This window comes from Nilaparvata lugens, chromosome 10 (assembly GCF_014356525.2).
Source record: "Nilaparvata lugens isolate BPH chromosome 10, ASM1435652v1, whole genome shotgun sequence".
In the NCBI taxonomy this organism is placed as follows: Eukaryota; Metazoa; Arthropoda; class Insecta; order Hemiptera; family Delphacidae; genus Nilaparvata; species Nilaparvata lugens.
The window spans coordinates 30,197,277-30,217,025 of record NC_052513.1 but is presented as its reverse complement, the minus strand read 5'-3'; the positions used below and the strand labels follow the sequence as shown (position 1 = coordinate 30,217,025).

Below are 19,749 nucleotides of genomic sequence, written 5' to 3'. Positions count from 1 at the left end.
ACGGTTAATTAGGAATCTATAATTTTGCAAATTTCAAGTTAATTCAAGTCCATTAGTTTAGACATGATGCGTCAAACTTAATTCCCCTATTCCGTACGTGTATAAGCCAGTTCTTTTCTTTATTACAGTATAGATAAGCTCTTCAACTTGTTACTAACATAATAAAGTGACAGAACTCAAATCTTGTTTAGCTTCCTCAACTTAATGCCAGCCTGACAAAATTGGACTGGTTATTAATTTAGTTACCAATTTTAACCATTTTGCTTCGAATAGGTATTCCCTCTAAATTATAGTTCTATATTACCATATGGTTTGTACATTTCAATTATAATGTCCCATGAATGAAATTTGAACATTTATTCTGAAAAATCTAAAAGGAAAATTGAAATTTGGGCTTCGAGGTGCACGAGATTGATATTTTATAATCTATGCGCAAAATTTGGAGATCTAAATCATTCCCGTTTTTCCGGTATGCAATCCACAAGTTGACATGTTTTGATGTGAACAAACACAACCCTACTCTCTCTTATTATATAGATAGATTTATATAAGGAAAGAAGATATTCAATAAAAACATCCTTCTTTTGAACCTGTTGTTTACTATTTCAGAATATTACTATCATTCTGAAGAATTTTTGCTAGTATTTTCAAGTGTCAACTGTCAAAATTACTACCATACGAATAATTCACATTTTTTTGTTGTTCACAATATTCTTTTAATTTTGATTTTAAAACCTTGAACAAACAATTGCAATTTAATAAATTAATCACTGTGACCAGAGATGCTGTAGAATTGTTCCATAATGAAATATTCAAATTATACAAGTAAAAAACGATATATTGTGATAATAATAATAATAATAATAATAATATCGAGTGACCTGGCTGGCTCAGGTCTGGTGTCAGAGTTTTCAGGTCGCAACTGATCAATTTCAGGGCCTCTGACATGACCTAACGACTGCTTTTTAGGCAGCCGGGACCGACGGCTTAACGTGTCCATCCGAAACACGGGAGTGGCCCGAGATAAATATCTTGCCCGGGACGGGATTTGAACCCGGGCCTCTGAATCATAAAGCCAGCATCTGATCCACTCGACTACGGCCACTCCATTGTGATTTATTCCATTCAATAATAATTTCATTTTTAAACTAATGCAGAAATGCTGAAATAGTAGATTGATATAAACGTATCTTTATAGTATGTATGATACGCTCCCAATTATTTAAATGTTGTAACTCAATTCACACTGGATTCCAAAATTTAAATTATGATGAGAAATCAATAACTCTTCTAGAAACCGGTGTTAAAAAAACAGTAGAAATCCAGTCCTAAGCACTCCCTAAATCTTAATTAGAAATTATTTATCCCATATTGTCTACATTAAAAACTGAAACTTATTCTAGAAGCTACAGTTGATGTAGTAACAGTTTTCCTTTCTGGGTATAAGCTGAAGTTACTGTGAAAAGCTCAAGTGATTTTTCGCAACCCAACTTACATAAGTGCCTTCCTCTCTAGATAACAAGTTTGATTGATCTCATCTTTTGTCTTTGTCTATTAATATCCCTCACTTTCTATCATCTTGCTCTCTCACTCAAACCTAATCTTTCAGGTTTTGTCACAAAAATACTGAACTACATACTCATAAAGCTATCACTTGAAACTATTGTCAATAATGAGGGTTTAGTTTGAAATCAATCACTCTTACCAATGTATCTCTCTCTCTCTCTCTCTCTCTCTCTCTCTCTCTCTCTCTCTTTGTCAATTTCTTCCCTATCTCACCTTCTCGAGTCTTCAGTTTCCAATCAAAACACTCGAAATTTGTCGGGCTATTTTTAAAAAATTGTTGTCTATTATTAATAGATTTCTTGGACAAAGTTGTTGATATAAGAACTAACACATCGCCTGTTAAAGTTTTTAACAAAAACTTGTCTAAACCAACATGTTATCTGCAACATTGAAAAAACTAGACACTCCTATCCCATTAAGTAGACTAGACATGGTATCTAGATGAAATCTATGAACCTTTTTCGAAGTTTTATGGGATGCTGAAAGGCACGCAGTTGTTATCTGCAGTTAAACTGGAGGTAGGCTGAAACGTAGTTTTTCAACTTGTGGGATTCGGTTCACTCCGGTTCGAACAGCGACTGAACAATGGTTTGACGTATAGAGAATAATTTATTCAACCGTATTGAATCTATTGAATTTTTATTAGATCTATTCGGAAGGTAGAAGGCTAACTTGCTAAGCGTAGTTCTTTCGATGGTGAAATTCATTCCAATCTCTCAGTATTCTTTATAAATAACATCAATAATGCTTTCCATTCATCCAATACCGACAGATTAAAGTGAATCTCTCACTCAGAATTGTTGGGACAATGAATTGATACAAAATGATTTTTAATTACCGTATCAAATTTATTTACTAATACCGTAATTATTGTTGCGTATCAAATAATCTTGCTTCAAAATGCTATACTATTTTTGTTTGAATTGGTCCGGACGGAGATCAGAACAATATATTTCTCATTTCGAATTTTAATTGTTCAACCCTATAAGCCAATGGTACAGATCAAATAATAGCATATAAACTTTGGCATGATCCTAGTTAGATGATTTTTAAGTTTCATAGGAATGAGAAAATAATAATGAGTAATAAAGTGTGAACAATAGGCTCATGCTAGTGGAACAAAAGAAAATCCATTAAATTTTGATCAAGGAGACAATTATTTTAAAATTTATTTTTCATCTTCATAAAAGTTTCAAAAATCTCCGTATTCTTTTCATTGAAACTTTAGAATAATAACGTTTGAAACAGTAAATTCAAAGATATTATTGAAAGTGCATGATTTATACAAAACATTCATTTTGTTAATCAAAAATCATTAATAAATAATAGTTGGAAGGAAGCATGAAATTTGTACAATTGTCAGTAGAAATAAAACTTATAGAAATATAATATTAGTTTATCAGCACCAAATACACTTCTTCAAATGTATAATTCAAAAGAACACCAAACATCTTCATACTTGGCATTTTTATAAGGATTCTGAGGAATTCTCCATAGGTAGGCTATAGAATATATTTTTGAACCTATTTTTCTTGGACATGTTATTCATTATCAAAATTTTGGAATAGAAAAGTTTTGGTCCAAACCTGTTGTTCTTTCCCAATCATATTCATATGATTTGTAATATTGTATCCACAAATATTCTCAATAGATTAAAAATAACCCATAAACATAATTTTTGAATATTCTATACGCTAAATATAGAATTCATAAAAATCATTGTTGGGGATTAGCGAAAAATATACCTCATTAATAAATAAATATATTCAACAAATAAATGAATAAACTATAATATTCAAGATTGGCTACACTCAGTCTATCAATTAAAACTTAGTGATTGATTGAATTATAACTATATTGGCTCGACTCGCCTTGGAATATTACAATGAGATACATTCTTGCTGTGCACTGATCTCTGGTATTGATGTCAATGAAATGATATTGCCTATCAATCTGTTGACAGTAAATAAAAGTAGTCGCCAGTTACCACTAACTTCCACGACCACTGTCTTCCTATTATTACTATACTGTCTTTCTCCTTGTTTTCGTGTTCCTCAACTCCACCTCCTTTCCTCATCCTCACAATAATTACTGTATTACCCTCTTTCATTGGGTTTTTGGGTAACTCTGATGTAGAATATTCTCATCATCATCAGACAACATTATTTGTTATTAGGCTGAATAACAAATTTTGAGATGGTTAATATAAATCATTATTACCTATTTAGTTATGATTTTTCAAATATTAATATTAAGTCGACTGACTCTTCAATAGAAGAGCATATCAAGAAATGTGGGAATTTTCTATCATTTGATTTTATGTAGCCTATACACACTAGATTAATATTAAAGATACTAGATACAAAGATTATTCCTTCTATATTGGTTATAAAGACGTTTTTAATTTTACCAAAATTGGAGCTAGCCAATTAACTTCTCAGTCGACAACATATTTTTCAATCTTCTATAATAGAATCTCTCATACAATCTCTATACATTCTCTACAATGTAACTTGAATAAATCAGTTCTACATATAGAAGGTGTTATCAAATTCATTCAATTCCCTACCATTTCAAAATTATGCATAACTTTTATTATTTGTTTTTTATTTTTCTTCATTGTCTAATGTCTTAACATTAAATTTGTAATATAATATAATGTACTCATTTGTGCCACTTGTGAGGGGTTTCAGTACATTTTTAAACAACAAAAGTGAATGCTTCATTTTTATAGGTATTATTAATTTATTGATGATGAATGATGATGCTTTTTTTTGTTGATGAATGAATGGATGATGCTTTCTATTGGTATTAGAAATACATTGTGAAACATCAATGTATCAAAACAATATATTGTAAACAAAATTTCAGTTTCAATATTCAATCAAGCAGGCAATTAATCTTTCAATTTGATTTATTTCCCTATTATTGTTATTTCTGGAGTATAATATTTATGTGTTCTCGTATGTGTCTACGTGCTTTTTCCAATAGCCTATAGGCCCAAAATTCATCAGCCACCGCGTCAAGGGACCAAAGAACACCAATTGATAAACAAAATCAGCGACCGTTCTCAAGTGGTGCGCTCATGTGACGTCACAGCTGAGAAGCCAGTGGTAGGGAGTGCATAAAAGCGCCTCTCTCCGACCAGCCGGCATCAGTAGTTCAACTCTCTCTACAAACTAGTGCCAGTTGCAGCTAGACAACAATCCACTCTCTCGTCGCCCTTTGCTTGCAACCCCCAGTGATCTGAGTAACCATTCTGTGAACCGTAACTCATCTCAAAACTTGGTTCTCGTGTTAGCTTTTCAACGCGGGAATTGATTATCTCATTTGAATAGTTCTATTCACGTTGGTGATCTGAAATAGCGAAAAGGCGCGACTTGTAGCGACAATGCATTGCATGATTGATCTCACCGTCTACTTTCTATTCTTCATAGCGTTGTCTAAGTGTGCTGTGCTTAAAAACAAAGGTGAGTAAATTATTTGTTTATAATAATTTTGTGAATTGTGCTAGTATATTATCTTAGCTTCCTTTTTTTAATAATTATTTATTGGCTTTCATTTGATTGACATATGTGGAACCGGCTTTTTCATCGTAAGCCGGCTCCTCCACAGCACCTTTCTTTCACTGTGTCTTCATTTCTCTAGTTTTATTCATTGTCTCTTCTCTGCTTCTCCCTTCTCTTGAATCAAATTAATTTTATTTTCTTCTATAAAATAATTTTATTAGTTCTCTCTTCTTATTTCCATTTCACATACTTGTATCTTTGAATCTATTTACAAATTTTTGAATAGAAAAATTTCGTTTTCAAAATGCTACTTCGAAATTTCTATACAGTAACTAAGCTTATTTGAAATTATATAATTATTCAATTGAATGAAATTATTTCTCCATTCACTCAATGAATAGTAAAAATGTTTGCCTATTGATTTTAGTTTTGCCTCTTATGTCTAGTTTTCATTAAAACAAAATTTTTAAGTAAGTTTCAATATTTTTAAATTTCCCATTCAAGATATTATTTTGTAATTGGAATTTATTACATTTGATTTGTACAACAGAATTATGAATATAGCTATACATCCTAAGCAGAATAAAATTATCAATCATAAATGTATTCTCTCATGGTAGAAAAATGATCTTCTTCTCTAGTTGAAAACGGAGTTTCTATAAGGTCTGGATACAGTAATTCTAAACCAGACTGGAAACAGATTACACATAACGGTCCCAAGAAAAGTTCAAATTGCACTATTAAAACGGTTTCCTCTATTTCATATAATCACAACCCTCCTACTTATTCCTCTTCAAATCAGGACAAGCCATAAACTCGAAACTGAATTTTCGACACAATTCTACTTTCCATTCTCCAGCCGGCTATTTTTAGATTTTTACACACCTTTTTACAACTGCCTTTTGAAACGTGAACTTTGTTCAGAGTCTCAGGTTGGCAGAATCAGGTTCTGATTGGAAACTAAAGAGGCACAACTAGAAGAAGAAAAGTTTACTAGAAGAACAAAACCGGTACAACTGGACGATGAGTTCAGTATTCTGGATTCACTCCAACGTGTCAGCTTTCCTAATAAATAACATGAATGCTTCCCCCATCCAACCAATGCTGACTGTATTGTTTGTACAACTGGACGAGTTCAGTATTCAAGATTCACTTCAAATTGACAGCTTTCTTTATGAATAGCATCAATGGGGTTCCCATTCAAACAATGGTGACAGCTTGAGGTGAATCCAACTAAAGTGCAGGCATGGTTTCTCAACAGACTGTACAAGAAAGGATGTTGAACATACCATGATTTAGATGAGATTTTTTTCACTGTCTGTGGAAGGAGCAAAAAATAGAGAGAAACACGTGTGTGCTAGCGGTAGTACTTAGCAAGAGTTCACATTTTTGTTTAACGTTTCTTTCAACTTCCTCCATTTGTTCCCTGATTTTCCGTTCTACTTGCAATATGTTTGACACGTGGGGGAATCATCGGATCCACATATGTACAACTTTGCCTTTATCTCCATTTCTCATAATTTTCTCTTATCGTTTTATTCCTTTTTTATGTCTACCTTCTGATACCCACTTGTGGAGTGATTACAATGTATGTAATAAATGTTGAGCCACGCTATAAAAAAGTCTTTAAACACTCCAATTTTATTTTTAATTGAAATTTGAATTTTTATTGCGATATATCGTATCTTTTTACTTCAAAGTCAGTTGTTCTTTGAACTACACTTTTGAACCTGAGCTTTATATTTCAAACACAACATGAGCTTGCAATCTCTCAATATACTCTCTCATATACAAAAGCCTGTGCAAACCTCTATGAAAATTATTAACTGTTTCTCAAATTGTTGAATTATTTTCAAATTCATTCAACTGCAAGGTCTACTCAATCACCTTGGTAGAGCCTATTTTGCTGCATAAATTGTCAACTTTTGTTTGAAAATAATTCAAGAGATTTGTTTCAACACTTGTCCAATGCTCTTATTTCTCTCCTCTTCTTTTTTTGAGCAACTATATGGGATTCTTTTTTATACTATAAAGACACCACATAACCGCAACTGAAGGACAAACGGTTCTGTTTCTTCAACTTTCAAACTATTCTCCTTGGTCACCAAAATGACATAATTGGCAGCATTCAGGGCATGCAATTGCGCATGCCTCACACATGCTGCTTGCCTCTCTTGACCGCATGTTGAATGAGACCAATGGACCAACGACTAGTAAAAAGTCCAAAGATGGGGCTACGTGACCAAACCACGTAGCGCTTTTCCATTGTAATTCCGAGTCCTTTAATCACACAACAGCTGTTGTAGTCCTTGTAGGTTATCTGGAACAACCACACCACGTGGTAGTGTGAGATTCACTTCAAACTGTCATCATTCTATGTTAATAGCATTACTATGCTTCCCATTCAACCAATGCTGACAGTTTATCTCACTGTAATTTAGAAGAGAACAAAATCTACAAGGGAAGACTTTTCATTGGAAAACAGAAGGTAGCAATAGTGATATTGACTTCACATTGTCAGCATTGATTGAATAGGCATTGTTGGTACTATTCACTAAGATATACTGACAGTTTCAAGTGAATCTCACCATATAGTGGGACGCATTCACACAGTCAGAAATAGTTGAATGGGCACCATTGATGTTATTTCTCATGAATTCTGACAGCTTGTAGTGAACCTCACTAAATTTCAGCTCCCACTTCCGCACAAGAGAACCAGTTGCTTTATTGCCAAGGTTGGCGACGAGAAAGTAGAGCCAAAATGGCGTCCATTTCCTGTTTTCAAACTAGAATATTCGAACTAAAATTATTTCCGAATAGAGTTCGTTGAAATAGTTGAGTATATAGTTGAAAATGTGAAAAAAATGTTGGTTAAGGTTGAGGAGACTGAGGGTTTTAGATGAACAGTATTTAGCCTTGTCTTGAGCTGGAGATTGGATGCTTAACTTTCGTATTAGTTTCACTGTTATAAATTCGAAGAAAAATGATAAAAAATATATAGAATGTAAATAAACATGCATTAGAAATTATAGAAATATGAACATGAAATGGAACTAATATAGAATGAGGTTGAAGGAGATAAAATGAAAAACAAAAATTGAAATAGTAGAGGACATTGAGTGGAAAATTGTTTTTTTTTTTAGAAGAATAGTACGGTAATGGAAATAAGGATGTGGCCATAATCCCATAATGTAATTTATGTATTTTTATTTAATAATATATAAATCATATGAATGAATATAATGAAAATAAATGTAGATTTAGAATAATGAAAGTAATGAAAATACGCATAGAATGTGGATGGAAAGCGAAATAATTAAAAAAATTATTTGACAGCAAATGTAAATTAATTTTTTATTTTAGGAATTAATTCCAATTTTCTATTAATTTTTCAGCTGCAACAGAAGAAGACAACATGGCCAAATCGCCTGAAAAACTGGACACCAGTGCAGCAGCAGCAGCAGCAGCAGCATCTGTCAGAGACAAAAGGATTTTCCTGCTTTTCAAGAATCAGAACGGAAAGATTTTCACAACCGATATTGAGGAGGATGCTATTCTCAATAATGGAACAAATTCAGGTGAGCTTACAACAAAAAATGGAAACTGTGTTAGAAGAATGATGGTACTTGCTGATGGTTCAGAATAAACTCCAAACTGAGTCAAATAGAATTCAATAAAAGAGATGAATTTAAATTATATTTTATCTCACTTTTATAAATTGAGTAATGACCAATGAATAAGTAAACAAGAACATAAAATATACTCGTATCATTTCTGTAGGGAAGACGAACAGCAGTTTCAAAGAATTTGAACATAAAATAATAAACGAAAATTGATAAATTTCAGTTCAGTTCATTGGCTTCTTCTTTATTTTATCAAGAAACATTTATTGACGTAAATCGTTGTCGTTTGCCCAGATTAAAATTCTGAAAATAACACTAGAATATTAAATACAATAGACCTAAACGTCTTCTTTGTTAAAAAAAAAACTAGTTTCTTAAACTGATAGAACTACTCGTGTTGTATCGTACACTTTTCACTACTAGTATACTATTCAAACAACTGCGTTTGATCGACTAGATTTTCAATAAACTTATTTTTCAACTATATTTCATCAACTAACTCTTATCAACTTGCGACGAAAAAGTCATTAACTTAACGATACAGACGCTAGTCATTAGAGCAGTGTTTACCAAAAATAGACAATAGATTAGATCGACCTTCTAGCGTCCATTTTTTAAACATTTTGTGCGTTTACCTCATATAGTAAGATGCTTTGCTTCTAGCAGGTCAATTAAGCATAAACTACTCTACCAGCAGCTCAGTTTAGTATTACAATGTCTTTCCTTCAATCTTTTATCACCGCAAATGTAGTTTTCGAGTATTAAAAATAATTCATAATTCAAGACTGTATAATTTAAGTTCTCTGAAACTATTTCCGGTCCATTCTTTAGAAAAAAATGTTGTTTTGGTAGATCGGGTTATCAAATAACAAGGCCATTGTTGGCACTGAAATTTTGAATAACCACATAAGAGAAGGAAGAGTCTCAATATTATTATCAAACTCAACATCAATATTTGAAAAGTGTAGACCTTCAATTATTTTTGACTCTGTCAATGAACTATTGAAATGTGAATGGAAATTATTTTTATTTTTCCTGACAAAATAAATTTCATAGCAATATTATTCCTTATCTGCTATTTTGTTGTTAATATGTGTGACATGGTAACGCTTTTACAGGAAACGTGGTTCCCTATTAGATAACAATTTTGTTGATCCGAAGTAGGTAATCAGTAACATTATGAGAATCAAAATTTTGCGCTAAATTTTTACAATATGAATGTAAACTTTGGTCTGAATTATATGTTGATAAAGGTCCGAGAGATATACCGGATATTGGAATTTTGACAGAAAGTCTAACAGACTTGTTCTTTGTGTTTTGATGGGATAAAAATAATTTATCGTTTCACAAGCTGATTCACATTTTCTGAAGAATCAATGTTGTAAACTGATTTGTTCAAAATTTATAAGACGTTATTTTCAAGTGTTGGGTAATTAATATGAAAAATACTTCTCGACCCACGATTAATAAAAAAACGTTTTGAAAATCATTCAAAGCAAACTATGTTCTTATTATCTTTGAAGAATGTAAAAAATTAAAATTATTGGATAATATAGTTAACTGAAAAATAACACAAATGAAAGAAAACAATAAAATTGCACAAATAATGACAAAAACTCGCCGTGAACCAGAGAGAGAATAATAGGTACCGGTAACAGGATTAACAAAATAACAAAAATAATCTCTTTATAATTTCTTATTACTATCAATGACATAATCACGACCACGACAAGACAATGAGATGCTGTAGGCAAAATATCTGTATAGAGACGACTGTTGTCTCTCCCTAATTATAAGCAGGCGCTTAAAACGGCCAACAAATAAATAATATGGGGCGCTCTTTTGCAATCGTAGTTGGGAGCGATGTTCATAATAACAAAGGCCTTGGTTTCCGCTCTTTCTCTCAAGTCTAGGTCATGACAGTCATCTAACGCGTTTTTCATTACTATTCTCTGCTCTGACCGTTTGACAAATCATCATGCATTTATGCGCAAGACACCCATACACATTTGCATTACAGTTTTCAGCACACAAAGACTTGTGCGTAGTATATAATGGCTTCGGCTAGCTTATTATGCAAATTAGTTGGTGGTGATTTAGTAGACGATGAGTTATTGGAGTTTATTGAGCTAGAGTGTGATCATTCATATAGCTACAATAACGTATATTAACTTTTTCTTTCTTTTATGTTATTTTTACAAAAAATTAAAGGAATACTTCGTTTTATTACTCATTTCATTTATTTTTGAAATATATCTGTACAGTTGATGTTAGATGTTCAACTTTTTAAATTAATTTTCTCATTTTTCAAATTCATTGTAATATGACTTGCTTTCGTCAAATCATTAGAAAATCTATTTTGATCTGGTAACCCCGAAAATAAATATAAATATATCTTCCGAAAATAAATATATTTTTTTAAAACAGTTTGTTATTCCAGTTTCTCAAGTAATGACATAATACACATGTATTAACCAACAATTTTTTCTATTGCTATGTTACAGAAGGCACAAATCAAGAGGACCAAGAACAGGACGCCGACCCGTGGTCAGTGATCTGGTACCTGGGCGCATTCAGCGGCCTCATCACCTTCTTCCTGGTGGTGACCTGCTCGGAGTGGTGCTGCGGCAACCACCTGTACACCCGGCACTATGGTGCCAACCAGGTGTATGCCAGCTCCTTCACGCACCAGGCCTACCGCCCCCCCGACACCCCGCCACCACCCTACCACCTGTTCGCGCCCCCCTCCTACAAGGAGAGTGTTGCGCCCGAGAAGGGAGCAGCAAAGGGCGGAGTGGGGGTCAAGTCGCTGAGACGCCTCGGCGTGTTCGTCATCCCTGTGCATCGGGTCAAGACAACCACGCCTTCTGACGCTGCTGCTGCCACCTAGATGGCTCTCTGTCCAACTGTTGTGCGTTACTTTTCAGATGACCCTTGTGTGGGTGAAATTCGAGATGGCCCTTGTGTGGGTTCAATTTTGTGACAACCCTTGTGTTTGGGTGCAATTATGAGATTACCCTTACGTGTGGGTTTACTTTTGTAATTACCTTTGTATGTGGGTGAAATTTTGAGATGACCTTGTGTGGGTTATCTTCTGAGACAGCCCTTGTATTTGGGTGTAATTTTGAGATGTCCCTTGTATGTGGAGGGTGTGCTGTTTCATCTTGAGAAAGGTTCTAGTGCCTGAAAGTGAGTAGGTGCTCTTATGATTATATAAGAAGTTTCTACAAATTGTGTAGGAAGTTTTTAGGAGTTTCTAGAAGTTGTATAAGGAGTATCTTGAGGTTCACTAGAAGTTTATCAATTTCTGTAAGGAATTTCTCGGATGTTAAATGTGAGAAGTTTCTAGAAGTCGCATAAAAGTCTTAAGGAGTTCTGTGGGAAGTTCTTTTAGTTCCTGTGAGATATTGCGAAAGAAGTTTTGAGGAAAGTGCTCAGGTGCCACTTAAGAACTCCTAGAAGTGTGTAAGAAATCTCTTACTGTACATCAGAGTGAGAAGATTGACAGAAAGTGATTTGAAGAAGCTGTCGATGGAAAATTGACTCAATTTTGAGTGACTACAATTTGATAACATTTTAGTTGGAAAAGCTTGTATTAATTGCATGAATTATTGAGTAGTAGTCATGTTGTGCAGTGGAACTCATTGGCAGTATTTTGACAAAATTGAGATTTAGAGAAATTCAGATTGATGGATTCCGAGTAGTCATCTTGTTCAGTAGATATCAGTTGTGTAAATCTGGGGAAAATTAATTCCTGTATTTGCTGTTCGTGTAGATTGTATTTGTGCTGACGTGGTTTTCTTATTCCTTTCATGATCAATATCATAGCTGTTTGAAAATTATCAATTGATGATTTGTATAATAGTTATGAATGAAATGAGTAGGATGATAAACGAATGTTTTTCAATTGAAGTCAAAACTGAACAATGCTCTTATGGAATTCACAGAAACTGAATAATATGTATGAGGAAAAGATAAATAATTGATTATGATTTTGATATTGGAACGGCTTTGTATTGAGAGCAAATGAAATGATCTCATAATTAAAACGGTCTATTGGAATAGATTATAGCTGGGAGGTAAGCCTAGATTGGGATTTTGTATTGAAATAATATTATTGATAAAACTGATATTTTACTGTACAAGTTGGAAGGAATGACGATTGATTTAATGTTTCCAGAAGAGGTCGAAAAATGGGAACAGTTACGAGTATTCAACAAGTTATTAACGATTGTAATTTTTTGCCTGAACTTGCCATAAAAACAAAATGATAAAAATCTGCCATCTCTCGTGAAAACTTATTCAGAAAAAATATAATAATGATAGCTAAAATATGTGCCATTGTAACAATCGATAAGAATGAGCATACTACGCAGGGCTAATTTCTTATTATAGAAAAGCTATGATGAAACAATTTAGTTGATAACATTGCTCTTATATTTCTGTTACGCATTTGAAAATTGATAAAGAGCATTAATTTTAGCAATGTTTTGACAAAAAGCCATCACCATTACAACTTTTCATGTGACATCAATTCATTTTTAATTATCAATGAAGATAATCAATAGTGAAAAGAAAATAGAATATTATTTCCTATTGAAAGTGCTGGTAGATAATTGTTTGTCATTGGATGAGAAATAATAATTGATCCAAGCAAGTAGAAATATTTTCCTCAAAGAAAGTTTCATGTTTACTGAGTTTATAATGAACTAAAACTAGAAATAAGAAGAATATAGATTTTAAATAAATCAAATAAAAATGTTCAATTTGAAATAGCCACAAAAAGTTACTACTGGTTCAAGTAATTTTGAGATCAATCAATAGACTTTGCAATTTTATTTAGATCTGATTGAATGATTAAGTAACTAATAATAAATTTCCATATTTTTCAAATTCACCCAATAGATTAGAAGGTTCAAATATCTTTGAAGATTCAAAACACTCAACTTGACATGAAAATTGCATTTTTTTATAAAATTTTATGAAATTATATACTTGAATACGTTTTAGCTGAACTACTTGTGTCAAAAATGTCAAGATAAAATAATCTAAAGCCTGTTCAGTTTTCAAGCAGTCTTAATTATAATTTATTCAAATACATTCAAGAAAAGTATGTTTGTGATCTAACAAATGACACTTTGAAGCCTTGTGCTCAAGAATAAAATGTAATTCCATTTTTATAAGATAGTAAATTGTTATTGTACTATTTGCAGTAAAATGTTGATTGCTCGTATCATATTATTCCATTTTCAATTATTTTCTACATGAATTTTACTTCCAATTGTTTAATGAAACTGTTCGAAAGACGTGTTATCTGTAATGACAGAATCAATTATTTGATCAATTAATGTAGTTTAGTAATTTATTTTTCGTAAATGAACAATTGTTCAACGAGGACATTACTTGTCTTCGATAACTACGCTTTATTTTATTGTAATTGTACGCTTTACATTGTTAGTTGATAAGTTACCAATAACGATGAAATTTTATATAAGGTTTACTGTAAATACATTCTCGAAATTTGTGAACTGCGAAATTGTTTGCAATTGAATAAAATTTGCCTGCATCAGGCAGTTGTTCGTATTTCAAAAGAATGTTTTCAATTTTATCCTTCTTCTTTATTGGAACCTATCAAAGATTCAAATTCTACATGCTATAGCCAGTTGGAGAATTCTACGTGGAGTTGAACATTGATAAACTTATCTCGGAAGATTTTTTACAATCCAAGGTCATTTTTGATCTAATATTAATTGGGTTATTTTGTCATTGATAATAGTTTTGTCTCAGTTACCTGAGGTAAAATAATTTGAATATAAATACTTATAAATACTTTATGGTTGATACGTATAGTTTTCAACGACTTCAAAGTTTTTTAATACTAATAGTTGCAGACAAAATAAAAACAGAAATAGTTTGTTTTGTTTTTGATAAATTATAAATTCACTTCATAATGATCAACAGAGGAACAATAGAAATAATTCATATAAATAACTGAACACTGAAATCAGAAGAATATTAACAGACGGATGTTTTCAAACCTATCACTTCCCTTCTTACATCATTGCTCAGCATGATCTTTTTTCTTTTTCTAAGAAAAACAAGCCTGAAAGATAACAGGTTGTCGATTACCAAGAACTGAACTAATCGCTATAATTGGATACGATATTATTCAAACGAACGCTTTACTTTATACTAGGAAACAGACTGAATGAGCTTTTACTACTATTAAATTTTGTAGTAAAATGAAGAAACCTATCGTAGTGCATCATTTGGATACGGTCCAAGTTGAGTAGGCTATTACTGTAAAAATAACCAGTGATGATTCATGATAAGATTTGAGAATTCCTTGGAAGAAAGTTGTAAGCCAAGAGGGAATTCCGGAGTTTCATTTACTACGGTAATTCATTCAGAATTTCTGAATGAATAAGCATGACCAATTGTTGTTACGATTCAAACTTATGCAATACAGTCAGAATTTTTAGTAAGTCAGATTGTAATTTCTGAATAAGTTATGATTGCAGAAACTTAGATACGAGACAATGTGGTATAATAGAAGAACTAGACGAAGAAGAAGATAGAAGTATAACTAGAAGTGAGTGTAGAATTAGAAGTACCTAGTTGTGCTATGGTATTAATAGAACTACTCTATTTTATATTCCTCTATTATTATCCTATTCTACTTTTACCTCTAATAAAAAAATTGAATCAGCCCATCTCACTGTATCTCTCTGACAGAGATATTGTCACGAGTGTCTTATCACCAGCAGTTTTAAAACGATTTGTGAAAGAAATCGTTTTCTGTCAACGAATATGTCTGAATACTGAGTGGATGAGTCACTATAATAGGACGAGAGTATCATTTTTATTCTTAACTCGTCTCAAGGTTGAGAGATGTGAGATTATTCACTAAATGAACTCTCTGGTTTACTACTGTACCGTATATGTATCTAAGTACAAAAAGTTTGAAATTTAGAAATTGAAAGTATATTGGTAAAAAATTATAAAAATGAGCAGATATCAGAGAGTTTCTTTGCATTTGTTCGGTCGAAGAAATTTGACTATCAATAAAATCTAACTGTACACACTTTTGGCCGATAAAACATACATATTGAACAAGGAAAAAATAAAAATATAACGTGAGTAAGATGTGATTAAACGTTAAATATTGAAGTATTTCTATTCTAACTTATTTAAACTAGTGAAAAAGAAGAGAAGATTACCAACAGCACATACAATTAATATTACTTAGTGGTCGGGTTAAAAATAGTAAGGCAATAATATGTGTAAAAAATTAATATTAATGAATAACAAGAACGCATACAGCAGTAGCCTACCAGCAGATAGACTCACTTGAATAATTTTTACAGTAAATTATCACTATAGTGTGTTATTATGATCTATGATGTTGGATTGTTGCATAAATTCTCAATTGCATTTACATATCTGTTATTATGGTATAATATATATGTTACAGTATTGTAGTATATATCAATGTTATTGTAATAAATCATTAAGTTACTTGGTAAAAGTAGGCTACAGTAGGTAGGTAGGTACTTAATAAGTCTAGTCATTCGAATTCGTTTTTCATACCGTATTTCGTAATAAACAAAAATGTCTTATCAACCAAAAGGAAAACTTATAGCATCACAATGCGCACCTACACAGAAAGACATAATCCTTTTCTTATACCGATACGTCTAAGTTGATATTAACAGCGTTTTGCAGGGGGCTCGAGTAAACAAATTATTCACATTTACATATTATTTTTGACGGTTAAAAAACCGCGAATTCGCCAACTTGTTTACAGAGATCTTTTGCAAAGTCTGTTTTCGACGAGTTCAAGCTTGAATGATAATTCCAGTAAGGAGTGTGTTGATTTGCCGCTCTTTCTACGCGGCAGGATAAAGTTGAAGTCGCGCGCTATTGTAGACTTGTTTTGCTTTATTTTGACGTCACACTTTGTTTTTCCAGTGAGGTTTGAAGGCCAAGAAGCTATTTTCGAGTTTGTGGAGAAGAGGAGGGTGGTACAGTATTAAATCAACAGGATTCATAAGATTAAATTCAATAAATTGAATGTTCAAAATATTGGAAAATCGATCATTGGTGAATTGATTAAAAAATTTATATAGCAGGAGTCAATTCCATTTTTTGGGAAGCTTGAAAAAAGAAGTGAATTTAAGGATTATAATTAGAAGTTTCTGGAGACAAAAGGTTATGAATTGGACAGTTATCTGGAAATTTTAAATAGGATTTAAATCTAATGTCAGGAATTGAACTGTATGAGGAGGAGTCAATGATGAATTTGTGGAAAGAAAAATATTGAACAGTTGGATAGGAAAATTTAACTTGAAAAATAATCTGTTCTTCAATTGGAGTTTGTGTTTATGATAGTAAGAATTTGGACATTTGAGGAAAATTTGTAAAAAAAACTTGTGCGAAACATAAAGAAAGAGAATTGCATTAAGAGTTTCATCATATTTTTCCTATTGTACAATAGATATTTGATCTCTGAATGTTTAAATACTAATTTAACATTTGAAAATCGATTAGAAAAATCAGAGAATATAATGTATTATCCAAGAGCATCAACAACAGAAACACACAAGATGCTTTATTGAATAAGGCATTTAAACTGGTGCTAAATACAAAAATATAAATAAACAGAACTAGATAAAGAAAAAAAATATTGTTCATTGACAAGATGGAATGCTGTTAAATGCACTATTTGAACACAATTCTATAATACTATAAATTATACCTATAGAATATGGATACTTTTCAACTGAGAAATATTAATATTTTTAAAATTATTCATAGTTTCAGGTTATTTGATAGTAAATGGTTTAGAATCTTGTTTATTTCGTGTACAATAGAACTAGAATAACCATGAACCTTTAGTGATAGAAATAAAATGTGGATAGTATATATTTTTTTAGAATAACCTCTTACTTCTTTTCAAGAAACAATCATTTTTTAAATTATAAAAACTAATTAAAAACATTATGCATTTTGGGGCTCATCCAATCTGCAGGTGCAAATTCAAAATAAAATAACAGGTGTTTTCTAAAAAAGGTACATATTATTTTAATGTTATGACAATATAACTAGAAGTATTATGTATTACATTTTCTTGTATATATTTGATTTTTTGGAAGTCCTTAGAAAATTATTTGTAGGCCTATGTCTTTTGAAGTCTGTTGTAGGATGATTGTTTTCATATTTTGATCAACAATATAGTACAATGTATATAGTGACTGGACTATATTTAATTTGCCATCTATATCAACAACCATCCATCCTCAAGATATTCCACCATCGTGAAAGGAAAACATTCTATTTCTAAATGCGTAGAACACTATTCGTTCGACAACTAAAACAATCGGTATGATACCGTATCGTATGATCTGAGAATTTTTTCCAACTTAGAAATAACGACGCATTCATTCAATAATAACGATTATTTCTCAAGACAGCGATCAACAAAAAATAATAGCAGAGGTGTGTGATCGTGTTCTTTCAATTTGTGCAACTCTCTTTAGATTTATATAGTAGCTGCTGGGGTTATAGTTTGCTATAGTGCCATTCAGTTAATACTGTCAGCATTACTAAATAAACAGCATCAATGCTTCCAATTTAACCAATGCTGACTGAGGATCTCGCTATACGTATCTCCAGGACTCGTATTATTGGGCCAGTTGTTATTTTTTAGGCCAACAAACGTCCTTGACATGGCCAACAAAACATCAACAAACCAGTAACCAACTTCGCAGTTATTAATTAACAGGTCAACAAAATAGTTGGGAAGACGGTCACAACTAATGGTCGAATGGTGTAGCGTGAGGGGGGGGAGATACAATATGCTTGCAACTTACAATAATGTAACAATACAAGTAGGCAGGTGTCTTTATATTGAAAAAAATATATATTATGACAAAAAAACATTTTTGTAATCTATCACAATCGGATAACCGTTAGAAATGTGTGATTACATTTATTGACTTATTAGATTATTATCATAGATTGGTTAGGTATCATTATAGTTTTCTTCTATGTTGCAGGTTTATAGAAAAATTAAGTTACAATAGTGTTGTATAATTATGATATTGTGGTACTTTTCCATGATTTGTGTTTTTTCTGAAAATTATGGTTGGAAACACTCATGTCATTGTATGCTGTGTAATGCAGCCACCGTACCTAATTTCATAAAATTACTTTTGAATATTGTTTTAGTAGTTTTTGAAATCAGCAAATTATAATTGACAAGATAACTTTTGATTAAATCCTATTATATTAAGCGAGCAATTTCTGTATATATCTGGTTATTTTTATTTCTGGCCATTTTTATATACCTGGTTGTTTATGTTTTACGGATCTCAAAACGGCTCTAACGATTTTCACGAAATTTGGAACATAGTAGGTTTCTGATATAAAAATTCGATTGCACTAGGTCTCATTTTTTGGAAAACTCGCTGAACGACATTAAAAGGACAATTCATCCTTGGAAAACAGATGATAATTTCGTCGTCTCTCGATAACAGAAGATGGATGTGCCTGTGTGGGAGAAAGACAAAATTATTTCAAGCTCTGTAATCATAATCTATCAGCAAGAAATGTTATCTAGCTAGACAATTTAATCGATTTGATCAACATAATCTGATTTGTTGACATGACATGATAATCCTCCTAAACTAGAGTATATCATAATTTTCAAAGTTGATCATTATTTGACAATTTCAAGTGATTAGTGAGTGTTATTTTGTTATTTAATTTGGTTTGTATATAATCTAAATTATATTTTTTTTGTTTTTAAATGTTTGAACAGAAAATTGAACCTGAATTCAAGTGTATGGAACATAATCTACTTTCTGGACTATTTATAGTGTATGAATCAAAATTTGGGAAAGAAACAGTTTTGGGCTGTGCTGTTATGTAGTACTTCCCCAATCATTTTAAAGAATTGTTTTTGGTTTATCAAAAGTCAGTAAAGAAATAACGAGCGAAGCTCGGTGCCCCGATATTAATAGCTAACAGAAGAAGTAGGTGATTTTTTT

The 19,749-nt window shown here is 31.9% G+C and overlaps 1 protein-coding gene across 1 annotated transcript; it reads left to right on the top strand.

Moving 5' to 3' along the window:
• Nucleotides 1-4,682: 4,682 nt before the first annotated feature.
• LOC120353436 lies at nt 4,683-14,292 on the top strand. The gene is made up of 3 exons (XM_039437180.1): nt 4,683-5,036; nt 8,471-8,653; nt 11,203-14,292. The coding sequence occupies exons 1-3, from the start codon at nt 4,958-4,960 to the stop codon at nt 11,586-11,588; spliced, it is 648 nt and encodes a 215-aa protein (XP_039293114.1). The 5' UTR covers nt 4,683-4,957; the 3' UTR covers nt 11,589-14,292.
• Nucleotides 14,293-19,749: the final 5,457 nt, after the last annotated feature.